This window comes from Haliotis rufescens, unplaced genomic scaffold, assembly GCF_023055435.1.
Source record: "Haliotis rufescens isolate VD_foot unplaced genomic scaffold, xgHalRufe1.0.p SCAF_96, whole genome shotgun sequence".
In the NCBI taxonomy this organism is placed as follows: domain Eukaryota; kingdom Metazoa; phylum Mollusca; class Gastropoda; order Lepetellida; family Haliotidae; genus Haliotis; species Haliotis rufescens.
The window spans coordinates 711,645-734,028 of NW_025964390.1; the positions used below are offsets into that span (position 1 = coordinate 711,645).

At 38.2% G+C, this 22,384-nt stretch overlaps 2 protein-coding genes across 5 annotated transcripts in view; one reads left to right on the top strand and one right to left on the bottom strand.

Moving 5' to 3' along the window:
* Window positions 1–2,834, bottom strand: part of LOC124149155 (failed axon connections homolog) — a 28,446-nt gene extending 25,612 nt beyond the window's left edge. Inside the window, exon 1 of the mRNA XM_046520545.2 lies at window positions 2,648–2,834. Within this exon, the coding sequence (XP_046376501.1) occupies window positions 2,648–2,742 (95 nt within the window). The 5' untranslated portion in view covers window positions 2,743–2,834. The remainder of the gene's footprint in view (window positions 1–2,647) is intronic.
* Window positions 2,835–2,946: 112 nt separating this feature from the next.
* LOC124149153 overlaps window positions 2,947–22,384 on the top strand; it is a 130,651-nt gene continuing 111,213 nt past the window's right edge. For 2 of the 4 annotated variants that reach the window (XM_048391737.1, XM_048391739.1), the window contains exon 1: window positions 2,947–3,288. In XM_048391737.1, the coding sequence (XP_048247694.1) occupies window positions 3,285–3,288 (4 nt within the window). In that variant the 5' untranslated portion in view covers window positions 2,947–3,284. The remainder of the gene's footprint in view (window positions 3,289–22,384) is intronic. The other 2 variants (XM_048391740.1, XM_048391741.1) reach the window with 2 other exon arrangements.

The window sequence follows — 22,384 nt, forward strand, 5'->3', positions numbered from 1 at the left end:
CCGGTTGATGGTTGGGGTCGGTGACGTTTGTCGTCTTATCCGGTGTATTGATTCACCCGACTTCGTCGTAATCAGGCTCAAATAACGGTAAATTAAGAATTCCGTCGGGACATAGAACAATAAACCCTCCTAAGTGAGTGAGTATGGTTTTATGACGATTTTAAGCAATATTTCAGCAATATCACGGCGGGGACATTAGAAATGGGATTCACACATCATCTTAAAATTTACGGAGTTAATGAAGCTCTAGTCAGCGATGTTTCGCTCTACGCTATGTTTGGTTTAACATCTCCCATGGACAGTGTGAATAAACACAGTAACAACTCGTTAATCCGAATCCCGTTAATTCCGGACGATTACAACTGGGAACGTTAACATATACACAAAGCGACATTATTCCGTAACCAATATTCTTTAAACGGGAACTTTGTTAATCTGGACTATCAGCTACGAAGGTTCTGATCTGTTGACCTCTGCATCTATAAAGATGTTGCATCATTGGGCTGTTTTAAATCAGAATTCAAAGCATACCTGTTCAGAAAATACTGTATAGACTATAAAATATGCTGACATTCATGGACATGTGCTCGTATTTAATCAGTTATATGTGTTTGCATGTTGTTTAACTACGCATATCCCATACATATGACGACAGTCTGTAAATAATCAAGTCTGGGCCAGACATCCCTGTGAATGCCATCATGAGCATCGTGCTATGTAATTGCGATGACGTCAGCAAGCCTGACCACCCGATTCCGTTTGTCTCTTCTTACGACAAGCATTGGTCTCTTCACGGTTTTAATCACTATTATTGTAGCGCTTACAACCCATGCCATGCGCCTGTTTTTGAAAGGGAATGTGTTTAAAAATGTGGTACATGAATTAGTTACATTACAAAGACAGGAAATATTTTGAACATGTTGATGACTACTTCTCTCTTATGGCACAAGGGGCTACGGGAACCCCGTCCTCTAAGGCGCCGCAATTCGTTGTACAGAGTTGCCTCCCCTGTACACGCCAGAAACCTGTGATCGTGGACACGAATCACATTTTGCCCTGATAATGTTTCAGGTTCGTCAGCACTAAGCCCATGCTTATGGTATTCACCAAAGTGGTATCAACAGCGGGCTTTCCTCCCACATTAAGCTGACACGCCGTAATATAACTGGAATACTGTTCAAAGTGGCGTTAAACAGCTTTCTCATAGGTTGATCCGAGTTCCACGTCATATGAAGAAGGCATGGCATGTCGACTTGCTTCTCAAGAAGTAACGGAGATATACGAAAACTTATTTATCCTTGTCCAAACGAAACGCGCGGACAGTTAAATGCCGATTTTGTAATAAATACACCATTTTGGGTCAATAATTTGGACATGTAGGGTTTGCCTCCAGACCAAAAATCTTTTTAACTGTTTAATCATCTGGGACAAGTTCACAATTTTGATATTTCCACACCCTTGCTGTGGTTGAAGAGTGATGTACGTGGAATTCAATTCAAACACACTTAATCATTGCAAAAGCACTTGATATAACTCCGTTTCCATTCTTCAATGGTCGTTTAAAGTGCAGTATGACATCATTTGTCTGTGATGATCGACTAGTGTAATTTACATGAACGTGTTGATTGACAGATGATGAGGGGTTACGTCGCAATGCATATCCATATGTCAGCCAGGTGCTGATGGGTAATAGGCGCCAATGTTGTAACACTGCACGGGTCTTCACAGAAACACATGTCGAGCGGATCATCTTATATACGTGAACAAATGGGGTATTTACTGTTAATGATGAAGTTTCGCCTTGATGCAATATTCCACACAGTCGTACGAATGAAGGGTATAACATGCGATGTCAACAATTCGCTGTTTAATAATTTAGTGTAAATATTTATAGAATATCAACAATTATGTTAACTATTAAATTCTATTATGGGGTGTTAACACATTATTATATTGATTTGTTTACTTCGTAAAGAAACAATGTGTAAATGACAGAAACATAAATAATGTTAAGTTAACAGTTCATTGTAATTATTGACAATAGTAATGTGGATTAAGCAAAGATCGTCAGAATTTAAAGTACATATCAACATATAAACTTATAAAAGTGCAACAAAATGCAAGGGCTTGTACTTTAAAAGATGTTAAATAATAAAATTAGGTAAATAACGGCTCGTTTAAAACATTTTAAGTATAATTTTCAAACAAATAATAATTGCAACATTACGATATAATAACAAGATTTCATGTTGAATAAACTGGATTGTAAAAATGCTTGAGAAAACTATTTCGGAAGGGCATATTATTTTTTGTTAAGCGCAATTCAAGATTCGCAAACATCTCTGGGGCTTGAAGCCTCTGTTTTGACAAGCCTATTGTCCAGTCGCACTGGACCTTGGCCTCAATGCCTGGTCGCTGATGGCTTGCGATTGACCCTGAGTAATTGTCCACATTTTGATGATGGAATTTTAAGAACCATTTGACCAGATGACCCAGTTAGCAAGCAAACTAAAAAAACCGGTTGTTATCGATTCGCACCAAAAGACCAGCTTTATTTTTATAATATAGAGCCATCACGAACAGAATGGTGAATATTATGCTTACTTTACTATAAAATAAACAAAGACGTAAACAAGTATTTTCTTACCTTTTCCATCCAAGAAAGATAGCGATCGCCAAAATGCAGACAAGAAGCACAGCCGCGGTCAGAATAAGCGAAGGTTCACCGACGTAGCCCAACATCTTTAGAGTTCGTCTGCTACAATCTTGCAAATAATCAATCCCTGAGGTAATATACCTTGCGATATTGTCAGCATGTACGTGAATGAATTGTAATTTGCGGTGTGAATTATGGGTAAAAGGGGCGGAGCCAAGTCGGCTTGATTGACACATTTCTAAGTACGTACCTATTCTTAGCCAATAGGGGTAAAGTATTCCCAAACGAGGGCCATGTTTGATATGCGCGCATGGGAGATCCGGATTGGGCCACATTTAATGTTTACTAGTGTGAAATGCTAACTCTATGAGTTACGGTTGAGTGAACATTGAGTGTCGAGCTAACCCAGTCAACGGTAGAGCCAACCAGAAAAGCCTCCTCCCCCGATGATAATAATGGGCTGGTCCGAACAGCTTCAGTGCTCTCTGTTGAACAGTGTGATGGAAGGTCTTTCGTAGACATGATGCTACTAGGATGAGGAAATTTACGCTTACCTTTTCTCGTGGACAACTTACTAGCTGTTAACATATTTTACTTTTCCTAGCCGCCCGAGTTTTATCCTTCCACCATGGGTAAGTAGACATTTTATTCGCGTTTTTCTTTAGTTGCAGAAATATTTGCAACGTTCGCTTCATACCGGTAGCAGATCATATCGTTATCACTGCGAGTGTTGCCGGCTCGACCTTGACATTAGTTTTTGTACACATGAGGTAGAGGTATTTCCTCTTGTAATTGAGTTTTGTAAATTGCAACCCACTTAAAATAGAATAAGCACATCGATCGTGTACCGTTAGCTTGAATCTGCGGTTGCACTGGCGCATATCGCATGCATATTGTATTCAAAATGGCGGGACGGGTCGATTGAAGACACATCAGGTCAAACACAAGCGATTTTCTCGATTCTAATGCACATTCCATTCGCTTTAAACAAAGGGGTGAATCAACTGTTATCCTCTGGTGTACCTTGTGATTTTATCTCATCCCATTCAGTCGTGATCCCCAGTTATCAACAATGCAATATTGCCAATAATGTACCAGACCTAACGGTACACTCTGAAATATTGCTACTTGTAGCTTTGCAAATACCTCTATTGACCAGAAATATTCGATACATTTCAGTTATACTCTCAATACGTGGAGTAGATTCTAAATGATTTAGAATTTATTCCCTCATTTTATACAATGCGGTTCACCATATTAGCGTTGATTATGAATAATTAACCACAGCATACACAACATACTATGTTATCTTATCGGTAAAATCACTGTGTGTAACAATGTATCATACTGTGTATGAATGAATCATTGTATCTTTTGAAGGTCTCAGAAATATGAGTATTTGCTTGGAGGTTGTATGTAATCACTTACTTACAACGTCTAATAATCTTAGGGGCAGTCGGGTAACCTAGTGGGTAAAGCGTTCGCTCATCACGCCAAAGACCCGGGTTTGATTCCTGACATGGGTACAATGTGTGAAGCCCATTTCTGGTGTCCCCCGCCGTGATATTGCTGGAATATTGCTAAAAGCGGCGTAAAACCTCAGTCACTCACTCACTCACTCTAATAATCTTAAACCAAAATCTGGTTCTATTTATTGCACAACTGTAGCAATAATGATAACCTATAAACAGAATTCAACATGACAATTTATAACATGGATGACACATGAGAACATTGCTCAGTAGCGATCTCATATTCAATTATGACAAAATCAATTTTTGATGTAAAATATTCATAATCAGTGTTTGTATTTTGCACTGACAAAGTGCAGTCCCAATGTAAGCATTGTTTAAATTGTTCTGTCTTGGTTATTTTTCACAACATGGTTGTAAAAGTTGTAAAAATCCAAGCCTTGGGCTGACAGGTCTGTGTCTTCTGCAGCAACATGCATTTTAAGCATGGGTGTGATAGTTGCAATTTGACACCATGTCCTCGTTCTAGCCGTGAGTCATGCTGCCTTAATACTTGGGCGATGATTTTGTCATGTCTAAGCGGATATACTGCAGGTATATTGACGTATAATCATGTTGACAGCTATTTGTCATGCGATTTCACTGTTGTGAAACAACTCGGATCATAATACCTGTGCATACAGTAAGACAGTCTTTGAATATCAATGTAAACAGTGTGGATTAAAATTTTATAAACACATGTTTTAGAAACAACTTATTCCTCTTTGAATAATCAATGTTTCCATGTCACAAAGGTTACTGTTTTGTGACTGGATATTTACATTGTGTATCAGATGTGTTTCTTGGGCATCAGTTTGTTTGAAATGTACGTGATGCTATGTTGATTGCAGTGTCTAGTGATGTGTATTACACAGCTGATTCAGACTGGAGTGGGACAGTGAGTTGTATGTTACATGCCTATGTCATAAAGGCATCACAATAGCATCTCGATACACAGACCCCGACCTGGGGTCACACGCTAACGTTGTTGCCTCACACCACTGTTCTCAGTCTCTTTGCCGTCCAGGACGAGTTGCAAGTTTTAATCAATTCTTTCAAAATCCACTTTCTTTTTCTGCTTATGTTACATAGCTACGCGATAAATATGCTTGCAACTTGATCATTGTAGATGATGTCGTGTATTGGATAACTTTATTTTGAGAGGGGGGTGTCCAGTGAGTTTTCTGTATCGATGTAGCTGGGAAAGGCAGATAAACGAGATGGCCAATTGCACCCAAAAGCAGGAGAGATATGACAATTGGTATTGGGAGAAAAGGTACAGGTAATCGATGTGAGGATTGTGAAAATAGGCAGGAAATACCCACCTGTGCATAAAATGGACAGAGGTTGGTTTCTAATGAGGAGTCATCATTCTTTAAATATGGGCAAATATTTTTAAAGCTTGTACATTATATCATTATCCTTAAAGAGGCTGTACATAATATTGTTGTCTCATATAAGAAATAAACGATAAAGTAGGTCTTATCATACAATAAAACACTGCAGCGAGAATAAACCAATTCAAGTTTTATGAAGTATAGCAATCCAGCAGTTCATGAATACATTATTAAGGTCAATGTTTCAATTTAGACTTGAAATTGGTTCTAAGCCACATGCCCTTTGCAATTTTAAGACAAACCATGTGCTTGAGAGCCTGTAATGTTTTGTTATGTTATGCTCTTTTTTTCCAGATTAAATTCATATTAAGATTAACATTTCTGACTTCATGCAATGTTTTACAGTTGATGCAACCATAAGAAACGCTTTTTTACAGTTTTGAACTGGATTTAAAGGAGCAATCAGAAAATACAATAATAATCCAAATTTACAAAAAATCATATACAATTAAAGTAACTATTATTTTTTTATACTTGGCCTTACCCATACTCTGTCTAACCATACTTGGCCTAAACTATGCTATGTTAATCCAGATTCAGAGCCAAGGGAGGGACACTTATTTGGATAGCATCTATGATCAATATGATGAGGGCAGTGTGTTTTTTAGGGAACAAAGTGCGTATGCACTGTTCAAGACGAGCAAACAGGTCACCTTGTGTTGTCTTCCATATTATCAACTTCAAATTATCAGTTGAAAAAAATTAAGGTGATGGTTAGTTATCTTGAATACAAAGGTTTGGAAATGTTTGACCAATTTTGACACATATCCAGTGATTTTATTTGCTTGTTGTTAAACGCCATACTTAGCAATGTTCCAGCTATATTATGTCAGCTTAAACATTGTAAATAATCAAGGCTGGACCTGACAATCCAGTGATTGATATCATGAGCATCGATCAACTCAATTGGGATACAGTGTTAAACATGTTAAACAACAAACAAATAAACAATTTGGATACAATGACATGCATCAACCAAGTCAGCGAGTCTAACCAAGTCAGCGAGCCTAACCAAGTCAGCGAGCCTGACCACCCGATCCTGTTAGTTGCCAGTTGACAGGCATTGGGTTGCTGGAGACCCCATTCTAAAACAGATCTTCATCACTGTTCATGTGGCATATATTATGAAGATCTTCATCACTGTTCATGTGGCATATATTATGAAGATCTTCATCACTGTTCATGTGGCATATATTATGAAGATCTTCATCACTGTTCATGTGGCATATATTATGAAGATCTTCATCACTGGTCATGTGGCATATATTATGAAGATCTTCATCACTGTCCATGTGGCATATATTATGAAGATCTTCATCACTGTTCATGTGGCATATATTATGAAGATCTTCATCACTGTTCATGTGGCATATATTATGAAGATCTTCATCACTGTCCATGTGGCATATATTATGAAGATCTTCATCACTGTTCATGTGGCATAAATTATGAAGATCTTCATCACTGTTCATGTGGCATATATTATGAAGATTGGGGGCAACAAGGTGGAAATTAACCAATTGAAAAATGTTGTCTGATTAATTTGTTGTATTTAATCAACATTTGTAAGCAAAACTACAGTAACAATTTCATTGACTTGTTTACCCAAAATATTGAGAGTATTGTCCCCCATTTTTGTATAGAGTTAAATAATTATATCAAGAAATCTTTGAGTAGAAAGAAAGCGTCAACATGATCAAAGTCTCTTAATTTCAGGGCTGAAAAGGGTATTGGCTGCTAGCCTGCTATAGCTGAGAAGGGGATAGGGGTGGGATGCTAGAGCACGGAAGGGGATGAGAATAGAAGGGGGATTGCTTTATGAGTGAGTGAGTTGGGTATAACACCGCTTTTAACATTATTCCAGTTATATCACGGCGTGTCAGCTTAATGTGGGAGGAAAGCCCGAAAGTGATGCAGGTCTGAAACGTTTACCACTTCGGTGAAACCCACGAGCACGGCTATGGTGCTGAGAAACCTAGAAACATAATCAAGGTGAACCGGGATCCGAACCCACAATCATAGAATTCTGCTGTGCCCAAGGGACGCAACTCTGCACAGCGAATCACGGCGCCTTAGACGACTGGGCCACCCGAGCCCACTGATTGTTTTATGAATAATATGCTCTAGAGAGACTGCACTTCCATCCTATGTTCAAGGATGCAAAGCCCAAGCCAGTTAGATTGGGTTGATTGGTCTGTTAATAGTATCCCTGATGAAGGGATGGGGGGTGGCCTCTCAATGTGATTACAGTGTAGGCTGTTAATATGGTTAATGCACAGGCTAATTCACATCACTCATGTTAATACAGACATGGAGTAAAACAAACAGCATCGCAGAGTTACAAGGGAATTTTTATTTTCACCAGTCCTCAAAATTGATCTGCTACCAGACTTTCCATCAACCTAATGGTAATACCGTATTTGCAAATTAAGTGCACTGCTTCAATAAGCAACCCTGGCCAACTTCTAATCCAGTCTTAAATTAAATCCCATACAAAGACCTAACAGTTACATGACCGTTCCTTTATTCTTGTGTAATATTACAGCTGTTTTTTCACAGAAAGCAGAAGAGTGAAAGGGTATATAATTGTCTTTTAGCTATTATTGGTTTTAAGTTTCATCAACATTTGAACATAGTTGCTTCACTACAGTTTAATCTCTGAAAATATCTGTGTATGGTTTTAATAAGCACCCCTTTGTCTGTTTAGTATGTACCTGGGACACTTATTATGGCAAATACAGTAGTGGAAGTCCTTATGGAAATGTAACTGATCCTTCTGTAACTTTACAGGTCTCACAGCAAATATCGTAGTAATAATATTGGTGATCATTTGTTTGCTTTTAATCAGTAAATTATCAGCCATAGATCATGCCTTTCATAATAGCCTTGACTTTAATCCAGATCTTGAAGTTGTTTACATGTGGTGTGTGAATTAAGTTCTTCAGTTAGAAGGTAGAATCACTAAACCATGGCCCTGTACGCTCTAGTACTTCATTATGTGTCTGTGGCGTAGTACTCCGTGTTATCTGGTAGCGTAAACACCAGATTACATTCTTCGTACATGAATCACGTGTGTGTTTTGTCAATTACAGTGGCTGCTACAAGGATGTGTTTTAGGACTGCTGTTGTTCCTCCTAATAATGCTAATGAATACGATTGTATGGGATGTACGTCTTTAGCTATCAGTTGACAAATATTGATTTTAAACAAAGCTTGATTTTGAGTACAGTGAGTGAGTTAATATTTAATGTTACATTAGCCGTTAGTGTTAGTTACATCTTCTGTGAAGATATGAGAACTGGCACATTGATTAAAACAGGAAGCTAATATAATAGATGCAGTATAAATCTGCAAAAAGATGATGATGATGATGATGATGATGACTGGCACATTGATTAAAACAGGAAGCTTATATAATAGATGCAGTATAAATCTGCAATAAGATGATGATGATGATGATGACTGGCACATTGATTAAAACAGGAAGCTTATATAATAGATGCAGTATAAATCTGCAATAAGATGATGATGATGATGATGATGATGATGATGATGACTGACACATTGATTAAAACAGGAAGCTAATATAATAGATGCAGTATAAATCTGCAATAAGATGATGATGATGATGATGATGATGATGATGACTGACACATTGATTAAAACAGGAAGCTTATATAATAGATGCAGTATAAATCTGCAATAAGATGATGATGATGATGATGATGATGATAATTAAAAAGCTTGATTTGTTTATGTTGACAAATAACATGTTTATCTCATTGAGTGGGTAATAAGTGGATCTGATAAAGTTGATATTTTCATGAATGGTGCAGCCACAAGTGAAAATGTCTTTTTTTTTGACGAAGCAAACATGTTTGTTGACAAGAACGAACAAATGTTCTATTTATTTTGAATTATCTTACTGATCTTCACAAATTTACTGTGAAACCATTATATTATTGAAGGCATGGGTTTCCCAGTCTTCAAAGGTGCAGCAATTTGATGTGAAGAGTTGCGTCCCTTGGGCACATCAGAAACCATTGATCATGGGTTTGAATCCTGGTTTGCCCTGATTGTGTTTCTAGGTTTGTCAGCACCATACCCATGCTCCTGGGTTTTCACCAAAGTGGTGAACTTCAAAGGCCTGCATCACTTCCGGCTTTCTTCCCTCATTAAGCTGACACACCATGATGTAACTAGAATGCCATTCAATGCAGCATCAAACCCACTCACTCACTCATTTTAAGCAGACTCGATGTACTTCCGATGTGAAGTGTTCAAGTGAGATGTCAAAAAAAAAATTCAGATAAATTCAACATGTATAATAAATATACAATTTTATAAAACATGACAGTAAGCCTAGTGTCAGCCATTCTCATGAATTACTGTCAACAAGTTATGAGTAATGGGGAGTCTGGGTGTTAATGACCTTATCTCATACACAGGAAGGGTAATAAACAGCTTGTGGGAGTCTTTGATTAACATGAATTTCCGATTAAGTAATACATATGCATGTACCTAAAACTACTTATCATCATGCGCTAGGCGTTTATATTTTCACACTTATCAACTTCTGGCCAAATAAAATACAAAATTATGAGCTACACAAGTCTGTTTATATTTGCATTCTGACCTACCCAGGCTTATTTGAAGATCTGTCAAACTTAAATTTATAAAAGTGTGGTCTTACCATATTTAGTTTACCATTGCTGAGTTTAAACAAGTTAGTAAGTATGGTTTTATTCTACTTTTAGCAATATTCTAGCAATATCACGGTGGGAGACACCAGAAATTGGCTTCACACATTGTACCCATGTGGGGAATCAAACCTCAGGGTCATTGGCGTGACAAGCGAACACAATAACCACAAGGCTACCCCACCACCTCTTAAGCAAGACAGAGTAAGGGAATGGTGCATATTTGGATATCATCTATTTTCGGGGCTCGGGAGGCCAGGTCATCTAATGTGCTGTGATTCGCTGTGCAGAGTTGCGTCCCTTGGGCACGCCAGGAACTCATGATTGTGGGTTCGAATCCCAGTTTGCCCCGATTATGTTTCTAGGTTTGTCAGCACCATACCTGTGCTCGTGGGTTTCACTGAAGTGGTAGATGTCTGAGACCTACATCACTTCGGGCTTTCCTCCCACATTAAGCTGACATGCCGTGATATAACTGGAATACTGTTAAAAGTAGCTTTAAACCCAACTCACTCACCAACTCACTCACCATCTATTATAATCATGAAGAGGGCAGTGTACCATGGTCACAGTATACAAAATTATGAACATGTTGTGTCATATTTTTTATTTCGTAGATGTCACCATTACATTGTCAATGGTGTATTGTTTATGTGACTGGGTTCTGTCTCCTATGACTCACTGGCTGGTAATGAGGTCGCCAAACACCCATCTTTCAACAGGTTTTGTCTTTGAACAGTTTTACCACCCCAGTAATGCAGACAATCTGAACAAATGGAGCTGATAGATAACACTGCCCTCTTCACACATTCCTGAATTGTTGGGGATAGTTTAAGTAGTAGTTACACCTTATCTGAAGTAGAACTTTCATGATTTCGCTGTTAGACAACACTTTTTCTTAAGTGACCACTATTGGGAAAAAAGTGAAAATTGTGTATTTACCCTACAGCACCATCTTTGATGAAGTAGGAAATTTATAATGCGATCGTTATACTAAATGCGGGACCCAAGAAGATCCGGGGTAGAATAGGTGTTCAGAAACCCATGCTTGCCGTAAAAGGCGACTATGCTTGTAATAAGAGGCGACTAACGGGATCAGGTGGTCAGGCTCGCCGACTTGGTTGACACATGTCATCGTATCCCAACCGTGCGGATTGATGCTCATGATGTCAATTGCTGGATTGACTGGTCCAGACTTATTTACAGACCGCCGTCATATAGTTGGAATATTGCAGTGCAGCGTTAAACAACAAACTACCAAACAAACAAACTACAATGGCAATAGAGTGTTATCCGTTCGCGAGACCTATTTCAGGTCTCGATATTTCTGTATGTACCATTACTGACATTGTTTACAACTTAAACCCTTTGTTTAAAGGTATGCAAGTGCTGTTATGCTTCTTCAGCATATCCTGAAAGGTTGACAATATGAATAAAATTTCAGAATGATTGAAATAGCGCAAGTTCTCATAGCTGACCAAACTTGTACTTTTCTGTGGGTGAAAATATACGTGTAATTATTTTAGTGCAGTAGAATGAGTTACTGATCACTCTAATCTTTCATCTCACACGTTCGTCTGTGTTACTTCGCTGTATCTTTTGGCGGCTTGTTTCTACTGACACTGTAGGAAATCTGACGCAAATTTTCTGTCTAGTTGTATGTATGAGTTCTTTGAGTTAAGGTGAAACGGACGGGATTTCTCTGGGAGTCCTCGGCACCATGGGTAATATTTCTGGGAGTAGCTATTTTGAAATCAGATTTTGGTGAAGTTTGGTGAAAGTAGGTCAGATGTGTAGAATGCTGTAGACTTGCTTTCAGGGGTAGAAAGTCAATCTTTGGAGACAATACTTTCGTGAGGACATAACTTACATCTAGTCTCTGAAATACACATATTTTACAGAAGAAAGCTGTTGTTTAATAATAGTTATAAAAAGTAATAAAAAGGAACCCAGAGACTTTCTTAAGTTTCAGATACTGCATGGGCTGTATTGGATATACCGTATTCAACGTAATAAGCGCCCACAGCGCTATTTGCTAAGATATTGGCTAGTGAACAATCCAAATTAGCACCTCTTTCATCGATCAATGTACACAAGACTTATTTGTTCGCGTATAATACACACTCGTGTGTTATATGCACCCTTAATTATGGGCAATAAAATTTTAGAAAAATATATCTCTCATTTAGAAACATTTCAGACATGTCAGCCTAAACCACAAACTTTATCTTTTAACTCTACTATTCTAATAAGAGCCCACTATTTCTAAATTTAAGAGCGCCCTGGGCGCTTATTATGTCGAATACGGTATTTGTTTCAGGGTCTGTATGAAAGACTAATGGGGACATAAGGGGCAATTTCTATATGCACACTGAGGATTGACAGTGCAAGCTTTTTGAGAGTCAATTTCCATTGCTGTGTGTTGGAATTCAAATAGAGCATTTCAGACCTGTTTTTAAACATTTTGTGCCCTTTTTGTCATGAGAGAAGTGCAAACTCACCTCAAGTAAGACATAAATAGTTGTGTATGTTCATGGTAGTTATATTTATTTAATTTTAATAAAAAATCATTAAAACACTCACAGATTGGTGACACCAATACAAAAGGAACTCAAAATAATTCAACATGCACTTACGGGACCAATTGTGTTAAAAACTGGGTTTTGTAGTTGGAATTAAAAATTCACATTTTCAAGGGGCCACCCAGAATGATAGATAAGCCATTATGGCTACTGAGAGGCTTGTCAGATCCATCAATGATATAATACAAAATGACTATTTGAAAAGTTGCTTTAGTAGATGAAAATCTATTTTTATGTTTACATTTGTGAGATTAAAAATTCATTTGAAAATCATTTTTTCTCGTAGGACACTTGAATTGTATGTCTGCATGTAGAGATCCTGTCTAAGTTAAAGTGTTCTTATGACCTATTCAAGGTAGGGGCCAGGGGAATGGTGCTTTAGTTACCACCACTTATAAAACTGTCCCAATTTTTAAATGAATTGTTTTCCGTCTAGACCTGCTGAGAGTAAATGCCAAGGATTGCAGCTTTCGCACTGGTCACCAATAGACATGTCCCAGTTTTTGAAATAAACGGTTTTCAATCTAGACCATCGGCGCCCACTGTCTTCATTTGCGAGATAGCACCTTGGGATTCATGGCGAGTTATGTCCTATAAAGAAAAAGTGAGCCATTTACAACGAAATCCTTCCTTCTGGTATGTACACATGGTAAGTGTAGCACCCATTACAACAAATCCTCGGAATTCCTGCAACTCGGGTTGAAAGGTCTTCAACTATTCTTCATGGTGGTGGTCAAAGATGTTCCTCAGAGGCGGCTTCGTTGATCAACATCAAAGGCAGGGGAGCATATTTTGTGTGCCCCATGCAAGGCGTTCCCACTTGAGGCGGACATGCATCCATTGAGGAACAGGACGAGGGATCTGTTCTGCCAATTTGAGAGTCTGTGTTTATTGTGTGTTTGTGCAGAGGCGTTGATGAACTCAACGTGGACAAATTGGAGCAGGCAGTCTGTTTAAGAAGTGTAATAAATCTTTCTTTGATTGTACAAACATTGGTGTTTGTTTGGGGTATTTGAGAATGAAGGAGTTTGAGTTAGATAGAGATGCTGAAATTTGTAATAGTGTTTGTGGTCTTGATATGAGTGGTTGGTTATGTTTGTTTTTGTTTTAAAAATTAAAAATGTCAGTTGTATTTTTGGAAATGTTGGTAAGTCTATGGGATGTTTTTTACATCAGCCACTAAGGGATGAAGTTGGTGCCAGCCATTGCCAAGTTTCAGAGGGTATATTTTTAACAGGTTTGGCATTTCAAGGAAATCGCAGATATTGAGTCAGCCTGTATGTTAGTCATAGTAACAGATTTGTTAATGACTGCAAAAACCATTATGCTTGCACTTTTATCTTCAAGACTTCCAGGAACTTGGGGTTAGGAATATCATGAATATAGTGATACCTTGAATACAGTGGACAGAGTTAATAATTGTGATTTTCTTCTGATGTGTGGTGTGGCCTCATCATGTCTGTGGTGACTTCATGTGTAAAAATGTCTCAGCTTTTTCACTATATTATTATGGGAATAAATTGACACTTTCATGACCAGTTTTAACTGTACAGTTCTCATAGGGTTGGTGGGGAACACAGGTGGCGTTGATACACTTTGCTGCAGAGTTGTGTCCCTTTGGCTTGTCAGAATCCTATGATTAGTGTATCCAGGGCCAAGTCCAAATACTGTTCAACATGGCGACAAAATAAAGTTATGAATAAGGTTAAATAAAATTAATTCTTTTAAGGACCATCAAGTATTGAGGAACCCTGAAAGCACATTAAGATCAGGGCCTGAAAAGGGATGAGTATAGACTGCTAGAGCTGAGAAGGGGATGAGTATAAACTGTTGGAGCTGAGAAGGGGATGAGTATAAGCTGCTAGCGCTGAGAAGGGGATGAGTATAGAATGGGGATGATTGTTTTATTAGCTATACGCTCTGGGGCCTGTATGAGAGACTATGGGAGAGTCTGTGTATTAATGTTGTTCAGCCTAATGTCATGAATAACGCTTGTGGTCAGTGTGACATGATGGTGACTGGCTTTGCCTGCAAATGAGTCTGTGACGCCATGGCAACAGCTGGTCAGGTGATTGAAGACATGTTTCTATTTCTGGTGTTTGTGAACATGTTACAATGCTGTCTCAATGGCTGACAAAGTCACAGTGACAGTTGCATGGGCAGCATTGTCTAGTTCTCTGCTCAATCAAAGGAGTTGTAAATCTCAAGCAGATTAAAGGATAAGTTATATTACCCTTCTTATAAGAGAGTGTATGCTAAAAGGTTCTAAAGGATTTTCTATTCTATTTTTAGCTCTCATATCTCTTAAAACCATTTTTATTGAAGTTTATTGATTTCAAGTTATATTTATTTAAGTTTCTTGTTTCTTGTATTGATGTTATCATACAAATATGGACCTTCTGTGAAAATAATTAAGCTATGAGAAACATCAGTTTTGCCCATCAATGTTTAGATTTTCGAATTTAAGTCAAGTCCTTTTCAGACACCCTGTTGGGGTCCCAGCTACCTGTGCTGGTCAGAAGAGGAGACTTCATGGATCGAGTGGTCTGACTTGGTGACTTGGTGACTTGGTGGTGCCTTGGTGACTTGGTGCCTTGGTGCCTTGGTGCCTTAGTTGGGAGCATGTCAATGCGTTCCGATAATATGGGTCATGGTCCTACTGGCCAGCTCAGGATTGTCTGGTCCGAACTCGATTGTTTACAGACTGACGTTACATAGCCGGAATATTGCTGAGTGCGGCATTAGGCAGTATTATTTTCGGATTTGCATGCCCTAGACCACCTAAGCCCCCACCAATTGTGAATTGGAGCACTGTGTTCTAAACTAATGGAGTATGTAGAGCTAGCTGCTATGTAGCACATGTATTTGAATCTTTGGTCACATAAATCTAAACCTTTTAACAGGCTTATTAAAAGGACGTTGACTTTGATGCTTAATTTCAAACCCTAATAGGGATTTATCAAGGATTCCAAAGTAAGTCCTCTTGGCACACAAATTGTGAAAAAATCATGATATTGATCAACATTTGAATTTCTGTTCCTTTTTTCATAAATTTTGTGGAATTTGTGAAATTTGAAATTCAAATTTGGAATTTTACTGTCATTTGCTGTAAACTCGGGGTCGAATATGAGCAGGTCTCGATAATCCTTGACTAAATATATATGACTGTACTTAGGAACTGAAAATTCAGTTTGACTTTCAAGATATCACTTTTGGGGTCACAATGCCCCTTGATTTTAGTGTCAATGATTGTGTAAAGCTTATGATTATAAATGAATGAAGACATGACGCTCCAGACTGTGGAACCAAAATCAATAGAAAATGGGCAATAATGTGGAAATTCCTCAAACATGATGTGGCATTATGGTGGTACAGACGAAAAACTGCTGAGGCAACAATTTTCTCCTGCCGAATCCAGTGATCACAATCCATCAAAATTTACATCTCGAAACTGACTGCATGCCTGTAAATTGTTGCATTTGTGTGGGATGGGGTTGGTGAAGCATCTCCTGTCATTGGTACACATTTAGTTGCCAACTATTACCCCTGTCTAGGTGAGTGACCGTGTTCGTCGATGTATTAGTCATGTCGGCACGACATTGGAACAAATCGAACACTGCATTAATAAATCACACGAGTACCAGCATCGGATATTTATTCCCTTTGTTTGTGTGAGAGGTCGTTGTATGAATATTGATATTCTGTTGAAAGGTGTTAGTTTGTTGGGGCCTGTCATCATTAACAGGACTGAAAGCAAATTAAGATATTTCACACCAAAATTCATTTTTTCATACTGAAAATTTACTTGGAATATGGACTTTTTATCCTTCCTTCCTGTTGCAAGATGATAATTTGTTAGTTAAAAACTTGTTTGCATAAGGAAAGGAATGTCATTGTTACTTGTTCCATTTGAAAAAACAAACTGTTGACAAATTTGACGATTTGTTTGAATTTTTTTACTGTGGTATCAATATCAGTGCATTGTAAACAGAAAAATGATCAAAGCAAACAGGTTTGAGTTGGAAAACTTGCAACAAGTTTTAATGGGCTGTGTCATAGGCTGTCTGTCATTCAATGATGCCCCACATACAAATGTGCTGAATGACTCAGCCCAACCCGGTGAGTAATAGTGCTACCTGAGGCTTGTGTTATGTTGCAGGATGCATTCCCCATCCACAATACATCCTTCCAGCTTCTATAGGTGTCGAGGCCATTGTCATCGCATCAGTAGACATCTGGAGCCTTGTTAGCAAGGTTGATGGTGTAAACTGGGATATTTTTCCCGTTTTTTTAATTAATATTTTTTGTAATATTAGGAGCCAAGGGTATACGTTTTGAAAAATTATGTGTTTAGAACGAAATAGCCCTGTATTCTATGGTTATTATGTTATGTGTGTGGTGATGTGGAGTTGATGAGGAATTAATGGCTGATTTATGGATTCGTTTTTGAATTATGGATATGAGTCTGACTGATCCACAAACAGCTTGTGATTGTTCCCTGACAACTACTCTAAAAGGAAAAAAATAATGACAAGAATGCCTTTGTTATTTAAAAATGTGTGAAGTGGTATCCAGGGTTAAAGACTGAAATATGCGTAACACTGAATGAATATTGTGATATTTTCAGTTTGGGAATATTTTGAAAGTCCTTAAGTTTGTTGCCATGTGAGTTGTTTGGACAACGGCATGTAAAATATGCTACATAACCACCGACAGACGAAAACTATATTTTTTGTGGGTTGGTAAAACATTGGGAAAGAGACTCTCCTCACACCTTGGCTCAAAGTTCAGGGACGAAAAAATAGACTAAAACACACCAGAGTCCCATGTAAACATTGCTGGTCTTTGGGGCAGACATATTTGCCAAGATGACATTGTTGAATGGGGCGAAGCATCAGATGAATGGACATAGAACGAAGACATTTCTACTAGGGTGTCTGTGGAGGGAGTTTGGTGTTACGCTGTGGGTATTATTCCTGACATATGACAGCTGTGGACTTTCAGAATGGTTTGTTTGTTTGTTTGTTTATTTGTTTGTTTGTTTGTTAAATGCTGCACTCAGTATTCCAGCTATAGACGGCCTGTATATAATCGAGTCTGGACCAGACAGTTCAGTGATTGATATTATGAGCATCAACCCATTTTGTTGGGGTACGATGACATGCAGTCAACCATGTCATTGAGTCTGACCACCTTATTCATTTGGCCATGAAGATTGCGGGGTAGAATAGATCTTCAGCAACCCATACTTGCTGTAAAAGGCGACTATGCTTGTCGTAAAAGGCGACTAACGGGATCGGGTGGTCAGGCCCGCTGACTTGGTTGATTCATGTCATCGTATCCCAATTACGTGGATCGATGCTCATGATATTAATCACTGGATTGTTAGGTCCAGACTCAATTATTTACAGACCGTCGTCATATAGCTGGAATATTGCCTAGTGCGGCGCTAAACAACAAACCAACCAATTATTCATTTGGATGCCTCTTTAATACGACAAGCATTTTTAATGACTGACTTGTGTATATTTCAACTTGTTCTCATCAGTATATGGCTGAAATAATGCCGATGTGACGTTAAATGTTTACTCGCTCACTCTCGATCAGCATATGCTGCATAGGGTACCAATGTTGGAGATTGAACCTGGGTGGCGTGGTGAGCCAGCATGTTATCCACTTGTCTACCCAACAACCCCTCTCTGTAGAGATGCTGGGGATATATACTACTCAAATGAAGTAAAGGACACCCATTTGTTTCTTATGACTTTAGTTAACCTGTCATGGCTGATGGATGCAACACACAGCCATCTAATTGTGGGTGTTCTTTAACTTGTTTTGAGTAGTATATATTGCCATATGTCTGAAATGGTAATTGGATGGCCATTTGTCAGTGTAATAAGACCCAGTGAACATGTACTAGAAACATCTATTCTCAGCTTGGAACTTAAGGAGTAGTTAATGTCATTGTACTCTGAGAACTTGGATTGGTGTTCATTCTATCAACCATTGCTTTTTTCTGCTACAGATGCTGGTATGTTATGAATGGGCATAATAAAACATTCAATCCATTCAATCCCACCTCCAATATACCAACTGTTGCTGATGGTCAAGCTTGACCCGAACCTGGGTATGCTAATGCTGATATAAACACGCAGTGTCAGATTTGCCTGTAAAGAAAAGCCATCATACAGAGCACATTCCACACCGTCCAGGGCACCAGTTGGTACATTAGTCGATGAAAGCTGTTACACTTTCCAGTCCGTTAATATACGCGGTGGCATGTTACAGTAGTATGGGAAGATGTTTGAAAAGGAAATAGGATATATGTTTATTCCCGGTCAGGGCGTCATCAGTGCTTTGTGGTATGCTTCATCTGACTAGACATTATTAACATACTTGACCTATTAATGGTTGTGGGCCTTTCATCCTGATTTGTAACATATATATAGTGACTATATACTAAGTGTATATATGGCAGACTGACGGTATAATTTCCATATTTATTGTATTCAAAAATGAACAAAATGGCTGCTTGTTGAAGTCATGGACATCAGGTATGAAGTTTGTCAGATCAAGCAGGAGAGAATGAACTTTGTTCAAATGTCGATGGAACTAATTTTTGTGTGACATTTGGTTTCCTTTATTAAAATGTGGGCTGTAACCAGTCAGTGGAACGCTTATTTATGCAGCTTTTCAAAGGGTCGATTTCCATTACGCTGTGTTTGAATTAAATTCAAGCCTTTCAGACATGTTCTAAACATTTTATACAGTTTTTGTTATCAGAGAAGTACAAACTGACCTGAAGTAAGACACAAATAGTTACGTATATTCATGGTAATTATATTTATTTGATTAAAAAAAAAACAATAGCTGGGAGTCCTTGAAGTGCTCACAGATCAGCGACACCGGTACACAGGGGATGCAAACTTATTCAACATGCACGTCAGTGACCAAGTATGTTAAAAACTCAGTTTTGTAGTTGGAATTTAAATCCACATTTTCAAGAGGCTGAAAGATAAGCCATTATGGCTACTGAGAGACTATTGTCAGATCCATCAATGATATAATACAAAATGACTATCTCAAAAGTTTCGAATTTAAAATCCACATTTTCAAAAGGCTATCTTGATTGGTGATACATAAACACATGCTCATGTTATAGTTGGAAACATACAATCAACTCTGCTTTTACCATAGATGTCTTATGAATATGGAAAGGGTTATATTGCTTTTATCCACCAGATTATATATGTGTTGAGGTCTGGATATCTGATCGTATGACAAGGTGTATCACAACAGCCTTATTGCCACAAGTGACATTATCCATGACTTTATCATTGTAATGTGGTACATTTTGACCAGATAAGTTTTTCAGTGTACATGATACTGCTTGCTGACGACTGATCTCTGTGAGATTAATGTTAATCTTGATGTCCCTTGAGTCCCCAAGCCACAATTCAGACAAGGACTAGTGTACAGGACTAATGTAATGTCACATTCTCAATGCAGGCTGTCCCAGAGATCTCTTATCAACGCTTCGTACTAAATGCTCCAGTGTTCTACCTAGACAGGTGTCATTGTTACAGGCCCGATATCTGGGACCAACTCCACAATGCTGACACTCTATTCTTGACACTAGAGCTATCCAAAGTTTGTTAGCATATGGAAGGTTGAAGGATAGATGTCAAGTTAGGATGCTAGTCTTAAACTTAATAAATAAAATCAAGAGACCAGTTACCTTTTTGGACCAGTTCTTTTATCACAAATCTTGTGGCAACCCAAGACAGAAATTTGTTTGTCAGTACATAGGCAGTTTGTCTGATGTTAAAGGTATCCTGAAGGCTAGTAGAACTTCATGCTTGTTCAAGGCTGTCCGTGTGTGTTATTGTTTGGCCTTGCATATGTTTCAGGTTAATTTCTATGGAGTAAAACCCCTTTGAGTAGACATGGTAATAATAAGATCTATTTGCTTGACTGGAATTGAGTTAGATATCTATACTGGATTCCTATGTGTTTGCAGTGGTCCAGATATATTTTCTACACCATGTCATTGTTTACAGATTATGTTTCTAAATCCTGGTTGTTTGTTTCATCACTTAACCTATTGAAACCTTTCTTCTTGCAAAAATCCTTAAACCAATTTAAAAATATCTTGTGTTGTAGGCTTATCATGCTCTGGAATAGGTTGTTTTTTCGTTAATGATTCCCAAATCTCCAGCCTTAGTACATGTAGTATAGTTTGTTTGTTGTTGTTTTATGCCACACTCAGCAATATTCCAGCTATAAGATGGAGGTCTGTAAATAATCGAGTCTGTACCAGACAATCCAGAGATTGATATGAGCATCGATCCATGCAGTTGGGATCGATGACATTCATCAACCAAGTCAGCGAGCCTGACCACCCGATCCCTTTAGTTGCCTTTTAAGACAAGCATAGTTGCCTTTTACAGCAAGCATGGGTTGCTGCCCGGTTCTTCCCGGGGCACATGTAGTATAGACCTACGTCTCTGGTAATATGGAAATGATCCTGTTCCAGGGGGCCATTATTTCGTGCTTCAGTAAGCTTATGATATAATTCTTTGATCATCTAAGTAGTTTGTTGTGTGTTCATAGATCCATGTATGTGTTCAAGTGCTGGGGAGCAAGACCACAACAATGTCCTCAGGGTGGGCTTAGGTCAGCTGTAGACTTATCTCGCTCCAGTTACCTCCAACTTCACTTGCCGCTGTCTTAGTAAACTGCAACTGTTATTGCTTCATAATGCTGAGATGAAAGGCGTATTTACGGTGTTACAGCATGGAGGACTGGTTGTGTTTGTTTGAGTTCATCAGGCAGCTGTACCGTGAACCAGGCGGTTGTGAGGCTTTGAGGTTACACTGTTGACTATTGACGTGTTAGAGGGACACAATACCAGTGTGTGTGTGTGTGTGAGCAGTGTGGTTATAGACATGTTATAGATGCTGTGAGTCATCAGCTCTGTAGGAGATACTCATGTAATTCACTAGTTCAGGAATGCATAACTATTAAATTTTGTTGAAAGGGTTTGCTGAAGCATGTCTTTTCTTGTTATAGTGTTAAGCAAAGTCCGGGTTTCAAATATTGCATAAAAATCTTAACAACATTCTAAAGTAGAACACTTTATGTCATAAATTCCCTAATTCAGCATATTGAATGTATATGTTATTGTTATAATTCATCACACCGTCATTTTGAAAGTGCTGAAATGAGGTGATTTTTGTCTTGGTCCTTTTGGAATATTTGTAGCCTTATGGGAAGACATAGTCTGTCGTACAGATCATGATACAAATATATCAAATACAGCCCATGCAAGTATATAATGTTTGGCAAGTCTAGATTACTGCAGAAAATGAAGAGAGTCTCTGGCCTCCTTTTTATCATACCTATTATTTAGATAATTTAACAACTGTTTTTTTCTGTATGATATGTTCATTTCAGAGACTAGATGTTAGTCTATGGAAGACATAAAGTCTTCTGACCAATAAATCATAAATTGTTAATAATGTTTACAAATCTGCCA